This window comes from Zonotrichia albicollis, chromosome 3, assembly GCF_047830755.1.
Source record: "Zonotrichia albicollis isolate bZonAlb1 chromosome 3, bZonAlb1.hap1, whole genome shotgun sequence".
In the NCBI taxonomy this organism is placed as follows: domain Eukaryota; kingdom Metazoa; phylum Chordata; class Aves; order Passeriformes; family Passerellidae; genus Zonotrichia; species Zonotrichia albicollis.
Window position 1 is genome coordinate 54,069,869 of NC_133821.1, and position 16,456 is coordinate 54,086,324.

General features: G+C 39.2%; 1 protein-coding gene across 6 annotated transcripts in view; it reads left to right on the forward strand.

The window, feature by feature from the left end:
• Positions 1-16,456, forward strand: part of DISC1 (DISC1 scaffold protein) — a 189,461-nt gene that overhangs the window by 41,675 nt on the left and 131,330 nt on the right. For 5 of the 6 annotated variants that reach the window (XR_012579569.1, XM_074537482.1, XM_074537479.1 and 2 more), the window contains 3 exons: positions 11,726-11,876; positions 13,185-13,208; positions 15,264-15,393. Coding sequence is in view for 5 of the 6 variants with exons in the window: in XM_074537482.1 (XP_074393583.1) it covers positions 11,726-11,876; positions 13,185-13,208; positions 15,264-15,393 (305 nt within the window). In the remaining variant the exon portion in view is untranslated. The remainder of the gene's footprint in view (positions 1-11,725; positions 11,877-13,184; positions 13,209-15,263; positions 15,394-16,456) is intronic. The other variant, XM_074537478.1, reaches the window with a different exon arrangement.

A 16,456-nucleotide genomic window follows, 5' to 3' on the forward strand; every position in this document is an offset into this window, starting at 1 on the left:
TAAAGCACTTCCAGGAGCTCAGAGCCAGGATGAAAGGGGTAAAAAAGTTAAAGTGCATATGAAAAAGGAAGTAGGGTGGGGAATAATGATTAAAAAAAACCCAAAAACCTCCAGGATCCCATTTGTTGTAACAGGAAAGATGATGGGCTTTATCTGCTTTTGAAATGAGAAGATTAAGAGGTGACTCCAGTGAGTGAGAGTCTTTTATATGGAACAGTCTGCAAAGCTCAAATTATGAAAAGGTTAATACAAGGTTCTTATGCAAGGAGCAGTTCAGGTTGTGTAATTACACCTATCCTTTTATCTGAAGATCTCATGCAGGTGTTAATTAAGCCTAATGAGGCCCCTATGGAGCAATTGTTGCTATCTGTGTTTTTACAGACAGAGGACCTAGAAGCTGAAATAAATAAGGTTATTGGTAATGCAGCACTGTAGAATTTGTGTTCCTGGGAGAATACCCAGTGTGACTTGAAGCCACCTGGCACAGCCATGGCAGAACCAACCCATTCCATGAAACCATGCCAATGGTATATCCCAAATATTTTCTTTTTGTCTTAAAATGTAGGTATGTGTAGATGCATAAAAAGAAACTGTGGACTAAGAAAAATTACTATTTCTAGATGGGCCGTCTTCATTATGCCTGTAACTACTCCTGGGTTTTCCTTTTTTTTTTTTTTTTGGTATGCTATGCTTGTAATTTGCAGGTTCCTGTGATACTTTGGTTAGCATCCAGTGTTTTGTGAGGCTTATGGGAGCCAGCAGCGAGGAAAATATACCTATGTTGCTGAGGTTTTGTATGCTAATTCCTTTTGTGTGTTCATGTAAATCTGCTCAATGCTGAGCAGACACATTGTTTTGTCAGCTTCCCATAGGGAAGTCACACAGCTCGTAATTGTTGTTTTGCTTCCTAATACTCCTGAGCTGTTGATAATTCCACAAAAGAATGCTAAAAAAGTACTGGTGGATGGATGAGGATGGGTAAATAGAAAATTTTGAGATATTCCTACACTGCTTTGCTTGTAGAACGTTGGATTTCTTAAGCAAATAATCTAAGCCTTATGTCATCTTCTGACCCTACCTCACATAGTGTGGGGTGGTTGCCTGCCTTGTATTTAGTTGTTCTATTCTTTTTCCCTGGTGGTGGAGTTTGGGCAGCTCCAAGACCAAACTTAACAAAATTGCTGCCTTTGTTGTTTGTGGAAGCCTCTGTGACAGGCTGAACGTGGTGGTGGCATTGAGTGTCCCAGTGCCATGGTGTGTTGGTAGAGACCTGTTTCAGGGAGGTGATGTCTCATCAGCTCAACAAAACACAAGCAATCTTTACAGTAAGAACCTGCTTAAGCTAATAAGAAGCTGCCAACATGAAGTATGGCTTGATAGCTGAGGAGATGCCTCCTCTGAGGTTCTTGCAGTGAGATGTGGCTTTGATCCAGTTCAGCCTGAGACACTATTTCTTCAGGGAAGTTCACTTTGTGCAGTGCTCTGAGCCCCACAAAGTTTCTGGTTTTTTCACAGAATTTGGTGACACTTTGGGGAATGTCAGGAATGCAGGATGTTTTTGAATTCAGGATCGATAGTACAAAGTATGCTTGAGATTAATTTCCAGAGGGGAAAAAATAAAAAAGGGTATGCAGCTTTTACATTTGATATTTTGTTATTTTTGGCCTTCCAAAGGAAATTGAAGGATCCAGCTACAGTTCCACTGCCCCAAATTATTTAAATTGTTTTGTATTTATGCTTTGGTACCACAGACAGACTTGGGAAAGCAATGTTGAAGGTGGTAGGTAGGAAATAGACAAAAGCTTAGTACTTGTATGTGTAAGCTAAATGGACTGTAGGTGCAAGTCAGACAGCTAAAAAATTGTATTTCTTTTTCTATTCTTAGAAAAGACTAGAGAAGCAGATGCCAGCTGGAAGATGTGGGAAGAGGATCAAGGGGCAGAAACAATGAGGAGAGAAACTGGGGTGTAAGGGTACCTGTGAATTGCTGGGAGGGAATTAATAAAGTCAAGTTCAAATGGAAGGGCAGGAAGTCAATCACCAAATATTGACAGACAGCAGCTATTCTGTGTTTAAATTATTTTCTTTTCGATTAGATCCTGATTCCTGGAGCAATAATTTCCTGGTAGAAATTATTGGATCTGACTAGATAGAAGGTAGAAATTTTTTACAATGAGTGTGCTTGAAACGCTGGAACAGGTTATGCAGAGAGGTGGTGGATGGATTTATGCCCCATCTCTGGCAACATTGAAGGTCAGGCTGGATGGGGCTCTGAGCAGCCTGATCTAGTTGAAGATATCCCTGATTATTGCAGTTGGGTTGGACTAGATGACCTTAATAATCCATTTTTTGTTTTGACAGTCAGAATAGTCCGAGAACAAATGACAAATGTCGTCAACCATTCTCTCTTATTGCTTGATTTCTTAGGATATGGCCTTTACTGTATAGAGCAGAACAGTGTAACTGCTGTGTGCTAGAACAGTGATGGATGGGACAAACTGGAAAAGTGACTAGGCTGAACTAAGTTGGCATCTTTTATTTGCTATTTTAAAATTTGCCCTTATTTTTTGATATGAAGTTTTAAAACAATTGTTGGTTTTGCATCTACTGGTGCAGAGTACTTGGGGAAGGCTATAAGCTCAATTTGATGGAAAAATTTTAGTTCTTGAAGAGCTCTGGGAATAAAGAAGAAACAATGAAATTAGATATATATATTTGAAATTATGTAGAGTATTAAATGTGAGAGTGGGGACCTGCAATACAAAGAAACATTGAGCAGTATTGTGGGAGCTCAAGAAGGAGAATGCCAGGAACAAGAGAGGCAGAAAAAAAGATCGTTTTAACCTGAAGTAAAATTCTGGCATCCAGGTACTCATCCATAATGAATGGATGTACTGTTTTCAGCTCTGGTACCACAAAGACTTACTTTATTTTCTCTCTCCCCTTTTGTTTCTAGAAGCTTCAAGTTTCCTTGTAGAGTTTCCCACTGCAGTTTTCAGAGCAATTGCTTTGGGGCTGCATGCACACATTTATATTCTCTTTATAGTTCTCTGTGTGTAATATTCAATCAATAAGAAATAGTATTTTATACCTTTTCATCAGCATGCCTTGCCACAGAAGGGAGATAACGTTGCCTAATTGCATTTTGTTTTGATGGTGTTGATCTGTAGCTGGTGGCTTAAGCAGAACTGCAAGCTGATTTCTTCCCTTATTTTAGTCCTTGGGAAACATAGCACAATTTAATATAGAGCACACTTCAAAATCTCTGCTGTTTTCTTTCAAACTTCAACTGAAGACAACTCTACATCTACTCATTGGTGTTCCTTAGTCTAGACTTTTTGCTGCTTTGTTCTGCATTTTTGCAACATGGCTTTTAAAAGTATGAAGATAAACCTTTGTGGAATACTGCTTATGTTATCTCTGCTACTTTGTGGCTTTTCTCACAAAAAAAAAATCTTTTATTAAACTGTGTGCTTTAGGATAGTGTTCTCAATATATTCAGGTTAGGCAATAATAAAGGATCCTTTTCTTTGTTTGACAGCTGGATCAAAGCACTTAAGATTCACAATATGTTCTTAAATAGAGCCTGGTACAGAAAAGTCCCAACAAAATCTGTCTCTAGTTACAAAATCCTTGATATAAAAGCTCAGATATAGACAATCCCATAGCAAAATTTCTTTCTGGAGTATTTAGATCTTTAAAAAAATGACAGATATCTCACAATATAATGCAATTAGTTGTAGAGCACTGCATGATTTACTGTTAATTAAGTCACCTGTTTTCTGATCAGTTCATGGTGTTTATTCAGAGGCAGTGAAGATGTATGGATGTTGGCTTAGAGCTTCGGGGGGCAAGGAAAGGGAACTTGATGAATTGGGGTTGAATCCCCTTCAGTTGACACTGATATACAGCTGACAGTTCTTGTATATGAACTGCACAGATTGGAAGCTTCCACCAAGCCTTTTCTTCTACTATCTCCAATAAAAGAATAAGCTGTATTGCCAGCCAAGGAGCTTTGCATGGATCTCTGTGAGCTTCCTTGCCTTGTGAGATCGCTTTCAGAGTACAATTTTATTCACAGTAGCTGTCTGTGCCGTTGTGCTGCATAGCCTGACATTTTTAAAGATACAGATTTGACCTGGAGTCAGCGGTATGTGTTTTTCTTCATTTCTTGAAAATCTCATATGTAGTGACAGTACTGTCAGCACTGCTTGCAGAATAATGTTGCTATCAAATAAAGGGCACGAGCAATCAGCTTTTTTCCCCTTTTAGTGTATCTTTTGATGTTACTGTAAGTTATTTTTATTGTAAAGTCATATTGGAAATGTAAGGATCTTGGTGGTTTCGTTGGAAACTTTGTGAAAGATTGTGGAAAGCAAACAGTCAGTGGGGCACTGTTTAATTTGTATTGTGAACTGGCTAAAGGAGAAATGATGTCTCCAACGTTCGCATGCCTATCTGTGAACTCTTGTGGTGTTTGAAGGAATTTACAAATGCAGCAAATCTGAAGAGAAGGACTGTAGGGGATAGAAACTGTATGGAATTGTACTTTTCATGCAGTTACAAAGATTAATTACTAAGGCTGTCACATACAGAAAACTGCCCACTATTTCACTAACTGTTATGCATGTCAGACACATTAAAAAATGTGATTACTCCTGCATTTAGAAAATTATGGAGGTACTTAGTTTATGATCTAATCTGAAATATTTATGAGGGTCCTAGTATTAAAAATGTTGCTATTAAAGATACTATAAAACCTCAATGTTTTTCAGAAATTTCAGAATAAGAGCAATGGGGATTAAGCTGCTTCTAATATGCTGAAATTATTGCCGCTAATTTTTACCCAGAGTGGGCATCTGATGCACTGTTCTCTCCATTTGTCCCTTTGCTTGTCATTTATTTTGTGGATTGTAAATTTATTGGAGTAGGGTTTCTTCCCCCCTACCCCCTCTTGTCTGAGCCTAGTGCAGTTGGAACCTCTATTGGAGGCTCCTCTGTGAGATGCTACAATAATAACTACTTTCCTTTCAGGATAGTCATGTTGCAGGAAAATGTAAGTTTATCCAAATAGTCCTGATGTCCTTAAACTCAGCCCAGAAATAACAGCTGTGAGGATAGTTCACCCTACATCGTTGCCAGGTGAGGAGAAAGTAAAAGTTTTCTAATGCTGGCCAAGTAACCAGAGAGATTAATTGTCCAGGTCAGGACTAGGATACTTTTCTCTCAACCCCCAAATTTCCCAGAGGTGTGCTGGACAAAGCCCTTCTGGCTTTGTGGCTTCTTGCTTATGTTACTGCTGATGTTGAAAGTAACTGCACCTACACTCTCACAAAAACCATGGAGTTCTGTGGCTTGTGCCCCTAAATCCTGTTGAGTGTTGTTATTGAGAGCCAGAGAACACAGCACAGATCTGAGTGACAGTCTGTCAGCCGCACTGCTGCTGTGGAGCACTGGTCAAAATTTATCATAAAAGTCTGCCCCAAGCTTTGCACTGGGGACTTTCTGTGGAGTAATTTCTTTTTGGGAAGATAGATTTTCCAGTGTTAACTGGAGGTGTAAACTGTAGGTGGAAATCTTGGTGGTGTGCTTTTGAGGAAGCATCTGTTAAAATGTCTAAGAATGTACCTTTTTGTTCAATGCTAAATGAATGCTCCTAAATTCAATATAAATTAGAGGAGGGAAATATCTGCCAATGTGTCATGCTTCCCTTTGTAATAACAGCTAAAAAGTGTCTGTTCTTGTATATTTTAAAGCTTTCAGACTTCCCAACTCTTCTTTAACACAGATGTTCAGTACACTAAATACTGAAATAATTTATATTTTAAGGAGGCAGCAATTTCCTGGGTTGTAATTGGTGTGAACTGATGGGTGGAAAATGCAGAGCTTGCAGGGAGGCAGAGAGCATGCTTGAGCTGTCCTACCTCTTAAGAAATCCTGTAGACAGTGTTCTACATTGCTTCTCTTGAAGGGACTGTTTTGAGTACCAGGTTTTCTTCCCTTTCCTCCCCCACCTGATTTACGTATAGTGGTGTCTCATTGCTGGGAAAGGAGAAGGAATCTGAGGTTAGGCAGCTGATGCTGGCTGCAGCAGAGGGAGCTTGTGGCATCAAATGCCACATCGGGTCATTGCTGGATATTTTGGTTACTCTGGTACCTTGACTCTGTCAGGGAATGCAGGAGACTCGCTCTCCTTTACTCTTCTGGTCACGAGTCTTTAACTTTAAACAGCACCATCATTGGCGGTAACTAACCATCAGCTGAGCATCTCAGCAGGAATTAGAAGGGTTTGTCATCTGTACTAGACTGAGAAATAACTCAGAAATACACACAAACCAAGGAATTAATGGAGTTGTAGCTCCTGCAGATTTTGGCCTTCCTGCTATAGGGTGAATTTTGTGGCAGTAGCTTCTGACTCCAAAGGGTGTTGAGCAGTCAGGAGTTCGGTTTGTTCTGCTGCTCCTCAAGGTAGTCTTGATAGCTCAGGAGCAGAGCTGGAGTGTGAAATTGCACAAAGTTGCCTTTTTGACTGGAATGGAAAAAGTTAAGTGGTGGGCAAGGGGGATAATTACATTTGCATTTTGCTCTACCATTTTATGAGGCGAACACGAATGTTTGGCTGTGGTACCCAGGGAGTTAGCCTTGGCTGGAAAGCTTTAGCCTCTGCTTACTGGCCTTTCCAGGAACTGCTTTTTCCACTGACTGCTGGATGTATTTAATGGACCCTGGCCCAAATATAATTTTAGTTCAGATTAGGTGCATGTGCCTCTGGAATCTCCCAATTGTCCCATTTGCTATGCTTTGCTTTGCACTGTAGAGCAGTCTTGTAGTACAATGGGTTGGTTTTCTTTCAAGCAAGACAAAGTCTGAAGATGTGCTGTAGAGCTACCAGAGGGGTCCAATTGTCTGTTCTTGATCCATGGCATTGCACTTAACCTAGTTTGAAGTAGGACCTTCCAAAGTCCAGATGTTGGGACCTCAATACTGAACTCTTTTGCTCTGCAGATATTCTCCTTTTAATCCACAGTCAGCAGGGTAGGCATAACTCAGCTTCTCCTGTTGCTTCAATGGTTTGTGTCCCCAGCCCTATGACTTCTTGGAGTCAGCCCTGCCCAGGTGTGCAGTTTGACTTGGCAGTGGCTTTATTTTGCTGTTTTCCATATGCAGGGCTGAATGGAAGGTAGGAAAGTTTGGTCTATACTCATGACCAGACAGCACATGGTAAGGGCTAGCTGTTCGACTATCCAAGAGTAATCTGCAGCTACATTTTATACATATCAAGTGTCTTTACTTTCAACTGTGTGTATGTTTGGTAAATGGTTAAATTTTATGTACATGTTTGTTAAATGGTTAATTATTTTATCCTTAGGAGCAGATAGATATTCCAGGTGCTTGTAATGCCTTCAGTTCTTAAAACAGTATATGTCTTTATGTGTCATATTTGGATATTAATTGATCTGTGTTTTCCCTGCAAGTTATTTTGCAGGAGGCCAATCTAGTAACTGGGCTATAGACACCTTGCACACTAGTCTGCTCTCCAGATGTGTTTCAGTCACATATTCAAGCTCCACATTAGACTCCTCAAGTTACCACATGGGGTATGTGTTTAAATAATCCATGATTAAATTTGTGTATTCTGTTATAATGTACTTTGGAGACCAAAAGCATAGATAGCCTGAGAAGAGAGAAGCATCTGGTGGATAGAAGGGAAGTCTTTTAGCTGACAAACCTTAGAGGTTCGGGGACAGCAAGGGGGCACTTTGCACCCTGGTTCTTAATCTCCCCTCTAAAGTCCTGTTACTGTGTGTGGTTCTGGATATAGGCTGCAAGAGGGGTCTTTGGTCCTGATCCTGGCACTTCTTTGGTTCTTACAAAATACATAACTATCTCTGGTGCTGAGCATACAAGACACTTCCATCATCTTGGACCCTTACAGTTTTTAAGAGAGTGAGTGGTGGGGAGATCATGTGTTTCCAGAAGTTTTCTAGCAGGCAAGAAAAAATATTTTAGAGCTGCAGTGTGTGAGTTATGGTTATAAATCCTACCTAAATCCTGTTTTAGGGCCTTCAGATTTTATGGGGATGCAAGGGCAAAGGGGAAGAGGTTATTTGCTGAATTGTGGAGCAAGATCAAATGACCTTCCCTAATCGAGCTAGCTGAAGGAACACTTTTTTTATGTCCAGCAATTTGTAGAATAGCATGATTGATTATCTTCCACTTATTAGCACAGACATAAATAAACATAAATATATGCAGTAAAAAGTAAAAGAAAGTTGTGTCTGTGAGTCTGATGACTTAGCAATAGCAAAGGCCTTCTGTGTCTGCTTCTTGGCTGAAAAATCCTAGAAAATATAGTGGAAGAGATCACACAGAATCACACAGAATATTCTAAGCTGGAATAAGAATCATCAAAGTCCAACTCCTGGCCCTGCAGAGGACAGCCCGAAGAATCACATGATGTGCCTGAGTGCATTGTCCAAACACTTCTTGAACTGTCAGACTTGGTGCCATGGCAGCTTCCCTGGTGAGCCTGTTCCAATGCTCAACCCCCCTCTGGGTGAAGAACTTTTTCTAATATTCTGCCTAAACCTCCCCTGATGCAGCTTCAGGCCCTTCCCTCATGTCCTGTCCCTGTTCACCACAGAGAAGAGATCAATACCTGCCCCTCCTCTTCCTCTCATGAGAAAGTTATAACTGCAGTGAGGTCTCCCTTCAGTCTTCTCCAGGCTGAAGAGACCAAGTGACCTCAGCTGCTCCTCAAATGCCTTCCCCTCAAGGCCCTTCACCATCTTCACTGCCCTCCTTTGGGCACTCCCTAACAGTTCAATTTCTTTCTCATATTGTGGCAGCCAGAACTGCCCTCAGCACTCGAGGTGAGGCCACCCCAGTGCAGAGCAGAGCAGGACAATCCCCTCCCTTGCCTGGCTGCTGATGCTGAGCCTGATGCCCCCCAGGTCAGGGTTGCCCGGCTGCCAGGGCACTGCTGGCTCTTGTTCAACTTGTCATCAACCAGGGTCCCCAGGGGCCTTTCTGTGGTGCTGCTTTCCAGCATCTCTCATTCCCCAGTCTGTCCATACTTCCAGGGCTGCACCATTTCAGGTGCAGAATCTGGCACTGTCCCTTGTTCAAACAAGGCAATGCATTTGGTTTTTCTGGCCTCAGCCCTTAAACTCTGCCAGAGGTATTCCTCAGAGATGTTTGTCTGACCTGAAAACCAACACTGGAGGGGATTTCCTGTCTAACCCTGGCAGTTAGATTTAGTGCTTCACTATATCCAGTGTTTTTTTCACACACAATTTGCTGCAACTCAGGTTTGTTACTGAGGACTCAAGTTCTAAGAGAACATTCTATTACTGCTTCCTTTGCCGCTTACTGGCTTATAGTAGTACTGGAAGTTACCTCAGTCTTTATCTCTGCTAGTCTGAGGAACCCTGCTTATTTCCCTCTTTCACATCCTGTTGGCTAGACTTCTGATAATTTCCATTACTTGTGTAATTGATCCAGACTTCTGCAGCACTAAAAGCTAGATTGAGATGAGCCTTATTTGCATGGTTCCCTGCTCTGCAGCTGGCACTGAGGCTCTTGGGTCTCTCCATGCACTAAAGATATCACCCAGGTCAAATGGCACAGATCTGCTTTCCAGGAGAGGATTCTAAAAGCTGGTTGCTGCAGTGTTCAGCTCATTGGTGCTGGAGTCTCTTAAGTCATAACCCTTAAGTGTGATGGTGAAAAAGGGTAAAAAAAAATTTAGTGCAGAGAGCTAAGTGGATATGAGCAGCCATATTACTTATAAGATGCCAGTGGAACAAATTATTTAGAAACGTCTGTTAGTAGAAACTAATTGAATAGTGTGTAGATTGGAATATATGAAGCAGGATGCAGCCAAGACTTAATGAGAGAGAGAGAGAAGGAATTGGCATGTGGAATCCCTCATCTGTTTCCTTCCCAAAATAGCATGTTTCTAGGGCCAGGAGGGGTAGGAGTAGAACGATGGAACAACTGGACACACAAACACAGTTCAGCATAATTATGTCGAAGAACAATGATGACGTTGTTAAATGGCTATAGAGGGTTGCCACAACTCCCAGGAAGCCCAGTGGCGAATGGTGTGAGTAAAAGGAGGTGTTTCCATGTGGTTTGGCATTCAGTGGTCATTGGTCAGTAGCCAACCCTCTCAGCCCTCACTATTCTGTTTGTAACAGTGGTGTTTTCCATGGCTGAGTTTGAAATGCCAAGTGGCACATTAGCATGCAAGTGCTGGTATGTTTTTCTGGTCAAAATGTGGGGTTGGGACTCTGATCTTAGCTCACATTTCAGTTTCAGTGTGGTGATAGGGATATAGTGAATCTGCTTAGCTGTGGCCCCTGAGAAATGCATCGCAGGTGTGGTTCACCTCCACTACTTTGCAGGGATAATATGCACATGGGTACATGAGGGGTAGCGTGCTCATTTCAGCAAGGGCCTTGTGACATTTTGCGTGTGGATGACAACACAACAGTGAGTTCAGCCTGGAGAGCAGTGTGCTGGGACAGGGAAAAGATCTAGTTTTATTACGAAGGTCTCTGTCTTTATTCTACCCTGTTGGCGCAGATGCAGAATGGAGATCAATACTAATGATAGATTATTGTAAAAATGCATCATTTCTCAAAACCAGCAAATGTAAGCAACTTCTCATGTTAAATCCCTTCAGAGGATAAAGAAAGAAAATAAGCAATAAAAAGCATGCACAGATGGATGCTATTCTGATAATAACATATTGAAAATGTTAAGAGGATTGCTAATCGCACAAAATTGTATGCAGTGAGGTCACAAGCAGAGTACTGCACTGTAAAGGTTTTCCATTTGTGGGTTAGCTCAAAACTCTCTAATTTGACTAATGTATCATCAAAGGTGTTCTGTCTTGGATGGCAGGCTTGTTATCTGTCATATATGTGATTTTGTCGATATAGTGGCACAATAGAAGATACATGTACTGCATTAAGAATTAGTAGTTAGAATGATGTTCCTTTGTTTTCTGCACAGGGACAGAAAACAAGTAACTTATATAAGAGAAGTGGTTACTCTAAGAAACGTGTAGGATTATGGTAGAATCTAAGCAGTCTCTTGGAGACTACTGTTATTTTTTTTTAATTTGGAGGTAAATATTTTTATTTTTGGATGATAAATTGAGTATAATTCAGGAGAGCCTGGAATGTGATAATTGTTTAATTGCTATAATTGCACATGCATTTTCTGCTGAAGTACACTTTTTATCATATGTGATTCTTCCGTTCTTGATCTAATAACAATACAAATTTTTAATAAGGTCGAAACTTAAATATGTAACTGCTGTCTAGGTTTTAATAAAAACTGAAGCAGTGAGAAGTAGCATTTTTCATAGAATTTAATTCTCATCTGTTACTCTAGGAAGAGCATGGATGATAACTTTGAGCCAATTCTTTGAAGCCCTATGAAATTAAAAAAGTGTTGGGAAGCCTGCAGTTTTGTACTTGTCTTAGAAAAAAAGTAGCTTGGCATCTTGGTTATCTGCTGTTTTACATTGTAGTCTTGTTGATTTGTCCTTGGGCAGAACAGACAGATAGATTTTATGAAAAGAGGAGGAAGAAGAACCATTGGAGAGGTGGATTTTACTTTTTGTTGAGAGACTATTTCCCTCCCCCCTGGTAAAACAGGATCCTTTACCACTGTTTAACTTTTTTAAAATTATTTTTTATTTAATTTCTAGCTGATAAATTTAGACGGAAACTGGAAGAACTGGAGAAGGAGAAAAATTCTTTAAAATTTCAGCTTCCTTCAAGGCATCCCTCTGTTAGCAGTTTTTTGGATAGGTTCATGACCCAAGTTCAGGCAACATTGCACTGGGCTGCTGATAATTGGTAAGTTTGTTGATTCATTATTGTGTAAAATGGTGCTTCTGTTTTTCTCAAAATGCAGAATACACTTATGAATATCTATAATAAAGAGTTTTAATGACCATCTAATGTGTCCATATGGAGCTTGTTTATGACAATCCCACCCTGCCCCCCCCATTTTTTTTTTCTTTCTACAATTCTTTCAGAACTCCCCTCAGAAACATTGATCATGATGAACTGGCAAATTAAATGGAATGTTTCTCATTGATATTGAGTGGGAATGGGATTGAATCCTTGACACGGCAGCTTGAGCATACAACAGCAACGCAGCTTGAGCAACGCTTCCCTGTGGAGTTAATTCTGATGCTCCCTTTCAGGCAATGAAAGGATATTTAAATATAAAATAAAAACCAGATTATTTTTTGATATGAAGAGATCTTTGGGAACTTCCTTTTGTGTGCCACTTCTTAGATAGCAATATTGAGCTCAGCACTGTACAAAGTCACAAAAATAAATTCTAAACCTCATCTTGAAGAGATAACTTCAAAGATGGGAGGAAAGTGAGATGTGTCAGATGGCTGAAGAGGGATAGGTTAGGGAAAAAAATAGTCTCTATTTCTTGGTCTATCTTAATCTGTGCTCCTAGTTACTGTTGTTAGAAGAGAATGCTTCATAGGAATTGAAAGCTATTCTCAAATGCAATCACACAAATGAAAGAAGAGAAGCCTTTTGTTTTCTGGCGGCTTGTTAATATAAAGGCTGCAGTGTGCTAGTCAATACCTTCATGTGTAATTTTTGACAGACTTGAAAATTAGATAAAATCAGTACAGATAATACGATTTTTTCTGAAACTGGAGAATTGGAAGGTATTTTTAGTCTGTATTTATAGCATCTAGTAATAAGGGAGGTTTATAAGAAGCTGTATTCCTTCTGAGCTGTTTCCTTCTACCATCTGAGGCTCTAAGAGGCTGTTTTACCATTCCTTAAGGATTAGGATACACCATTCTCTATTATTTCATTAATATGTTTGGTCTATGCATTAATTTGTAATAATGATTTTGACATTAGAAGTAGTGTTGTCTTCTTTGTCATGGAAATTGAGTCACTAAAGCATTCCTCAGATACAGTTTGCTTATTTTTATCCTGTAAAATGTATATAATATATAAATATAATATATATAATATAATATATATATAAATATATATAATATACAAATATATAAGTATATAATATATAAAATATAATGCTTTTATATATAAAATAGATGTTATATTTATGAAAGTGTTCCTGTTCTTTGCGTGATTACATCTGTAACTCTTCTCTTTGCACAGGTCTGAGCAGTGCCAGTCTTCAGGGTCAGATAGATATCCTCTTCCCTTTTCTGTCTTGTGCACATTCCTTTCTTTGAGCTTTAGTTCAACTAGTGTTGTTGTGACACCCTTTTATTTGCTTGCTTGATTTTTGTGGCCTTTTATGTTGCTTTGTCTGTGGCCTGACTCATTGATATAGCAAGAGTACCCTTTGTCTTCTGTACAGGGGTTTAATTCCTTTCTGTTCCAGCTGTATTTTTAGATACTACAGTGGCAAACATAACTTCTTCCTCAAGGAAAATTTGTAGGCTTCAGTTTTTGTATTCATTTTTAATTGGAACAAAAGCAGTATACCCAAGAAGACTTTTTTTTTTTTGCCTGGAAAATTAAAAAGATGATCAGACTAGCCTTAGAAGACTAGATCATGGCAATATTACTGTAGTCAAGGCAATCTCATAGTTTTGCAAGAAAAGTGTGTATGGCAGCTTATTTAAGATATGAAGCTGAAATTCATGCCTCAGTTTTGTTTTGCTTGATTAAATTATGAAGTGAGTTTTTAAGTGAATGGATTTGATATTGATACAGAATATTGGGGTCATGTGGTAGGAGCCAGATTTGGTTATGTTTAGCTTAGGAACAGCAGATGTTGTGGTTGTGCAATCAGTCAGGTTTGGTGAGATCAGAAAGATCTTGTTTGTCTTTCAGCAGTACCAAGTAGACAGATACACATGGAACTTCCAAGGTTCTGAAAATAAACTATGTTTATAATGGAATTTTTTCTAAATTTTGACCAGCCACTTGGAAATTTATTATGTACATCTCTTGGAATGATGCAGCTCCAGCTTGAAGAATGTGCCTTCAGAGCTGCTGGGAAGTGTGGTTGGTTGGAGCCACAGGAACCTGTAATGTCTGTAAGGCACAGTGATGGCCCAGCACCTCATACTAGTGATCTCTCTTTGGTGCATGCTGTTAATACACAAATGCAGTTACACTGTCATTATGTCTATCTTGCTTAACGATACCTATGTTAGTGCTAAAGCTTTATTTTGCTTTTTCAGTACGGCCCATAGAGTGGGAGTAAAGCAAGTGTGTCTTTTGATGGTCCTGTAGAATAGATGAAAACCTCTTGTTCTACACACTTGTTAAACACCTGTGCATGGAGATCATAATTGTGTGATAAATCATGCTTAAGCCAGATTTATGATGCATGTTTTATATGTGGCATGGATGGATTTGCTTTGCAAGATTACAGTGGGAAATCATGCCTCAAAACGCTTCATTCGAGATGCAGTATTTTTTAAAGAAGATACTGAAATGTATCTGTAATCTTTATGTGGAGATGCATGCACTTGTCTCTAAAGACTGACACAGAAACACAATTGCCCTTTGCAAGTGCACGTGCCCTTAGGAGGGAACATGGAAATGAAAATGGGTTTGCATTGTTTGCAGGTGCATTTTGAGAGGCAGATTATGGAACTGATACTTAACATAATGTGCTGATTACCTTGGAGTCCAGTCATGCAAAGATTTATGACTGAGGGTTGCACAGATGACTGGGAGGAAGCCCGCTGATTGTGATTTTGAAAGAACTTGCTGTGCAAGAGAGAAGTAAAATTTGGCATTGTGGAGCAAACACTCCAGATGATCTCTAATGTAGTCTCCAAAAGCTGACAGAAGCTGCAAAAAAGGCTTTGGCAAGTTTCTAAACTTCTGTCTAAGAGATTTTTCTCTGTATTGATAGAAACTACATGCCTTAGTTTTGTCTCTTTCAAGGCAGTGATGGATAAATTTCTGAAATATGATAAAGCTGGGGGAAGCCTGAAGCTATACAAGCTTTCCATTTTCTTTCTTCATCATGTTGTAAAAACAGTGCAAATGTTTGAGATAATAAAGGAAGATATGCCAAGGGAAAAAAACCCTCTTGTTCTCTAACTGTATCTGTTTGAAATGCAGTCATTCTGGTGGTGCAGTGTTATGACTCTAAAGGTAATATGTAGCATTCTGATCAGTTTAATCCTTAAGACACTGAAACTCATGAAAACCACTAATTTTTAGCTGTTGTTTTTTTGTTTTTGGGTTTTTTTTGGTTTTTTTTCAAAGGGTTAGACGTGAAGAAAATGGTCTTTGTCATGAAAAAGAGCTCAGATTTTTGAGATCAACTTCCCAGGAGGGGACGCAGGTTTCAGCCACGAAACGAAACCAGCTTTTTCAAGAAAAGAAGCAACTACAGGTAACAGGACTGCAAAGTTGTGCATAGGAGCCAGTGCTAAGTGGGGAAAACCTTGTAAGCTGTCACACAGAATTAAATAAATTTATTGTAATAGCGACTTTGCTTCTGTGTAGTAATTAGAGCCTTGGCTGGAGTCCAGTCGATAATCTAAGTGATGATTGGAGATGGCAGCCACAGGAGTTGTGTTAATCTCATTACAGAAATGCAGAGCTGGAAGGTTTGGTGGCTTGTGTGCATGCTTAAACTTTCCTCATTATCTTTTTAAGCATGCTCTTTGTTATAATTTGATGTTTTAATATTACACTGATCTTCCAAAGTTTTTATTTGAAGACAAAAAGTTTTCATCCGTTTCTGGTTAGAATTTACTATAAATGCATGATTTACCAGCTTTTATTCCTGAAAGATGATTGATGCTTTTCATAAGGATGAAGGAATCATCACGGAGCAGTTAGCATTTGCTAACAATAGTATTACAATGACACATGATGTCACAATGTGATAGTTTGGCAAATGGAATGTTTCGAGATGGCATTAGTCCAATTTTAAGTCTGCAAGCCTTCTAAGCAAAATTTAGCTTTTTCTTTTCACCATCCTTCAAAAATCTCAATATACTGTCTAGTTATGTCTCTTTTAAACCTTGATGATCACACTCAGTAAAGTGGCACCTTAGAGAGCTACTTTTTCTTTTTTTATGTGTTCCCATCTTGAAATATTTTTTTAGGATATTTTCATTCCTTTGGTGGATCCAATATTATAGTAGTCTCTGTGTGTGTGCGCACATAAATTTATATATATAAAAAAACCTGCAGAAAAATAGAGAAAAACATCTTATGTAGTCATTGCAAAATTGTACTTAGGTGAAGAAATGTATTTTTTTTTATCCTATTCATCTCCTTTATATTTTTTGGGTTCATTTCATCAACAAGAGGAGAAATAGTGTAGCTCAGCATTATAAGCATGTAGAAAATTTTTTCAATCTAGGCATCCAAGAGCCACCTCAAGATATTGAACTGAAAACTGCTGTACTTAAGACTCCACAACAGCTAATTTTTACACTTGCTCA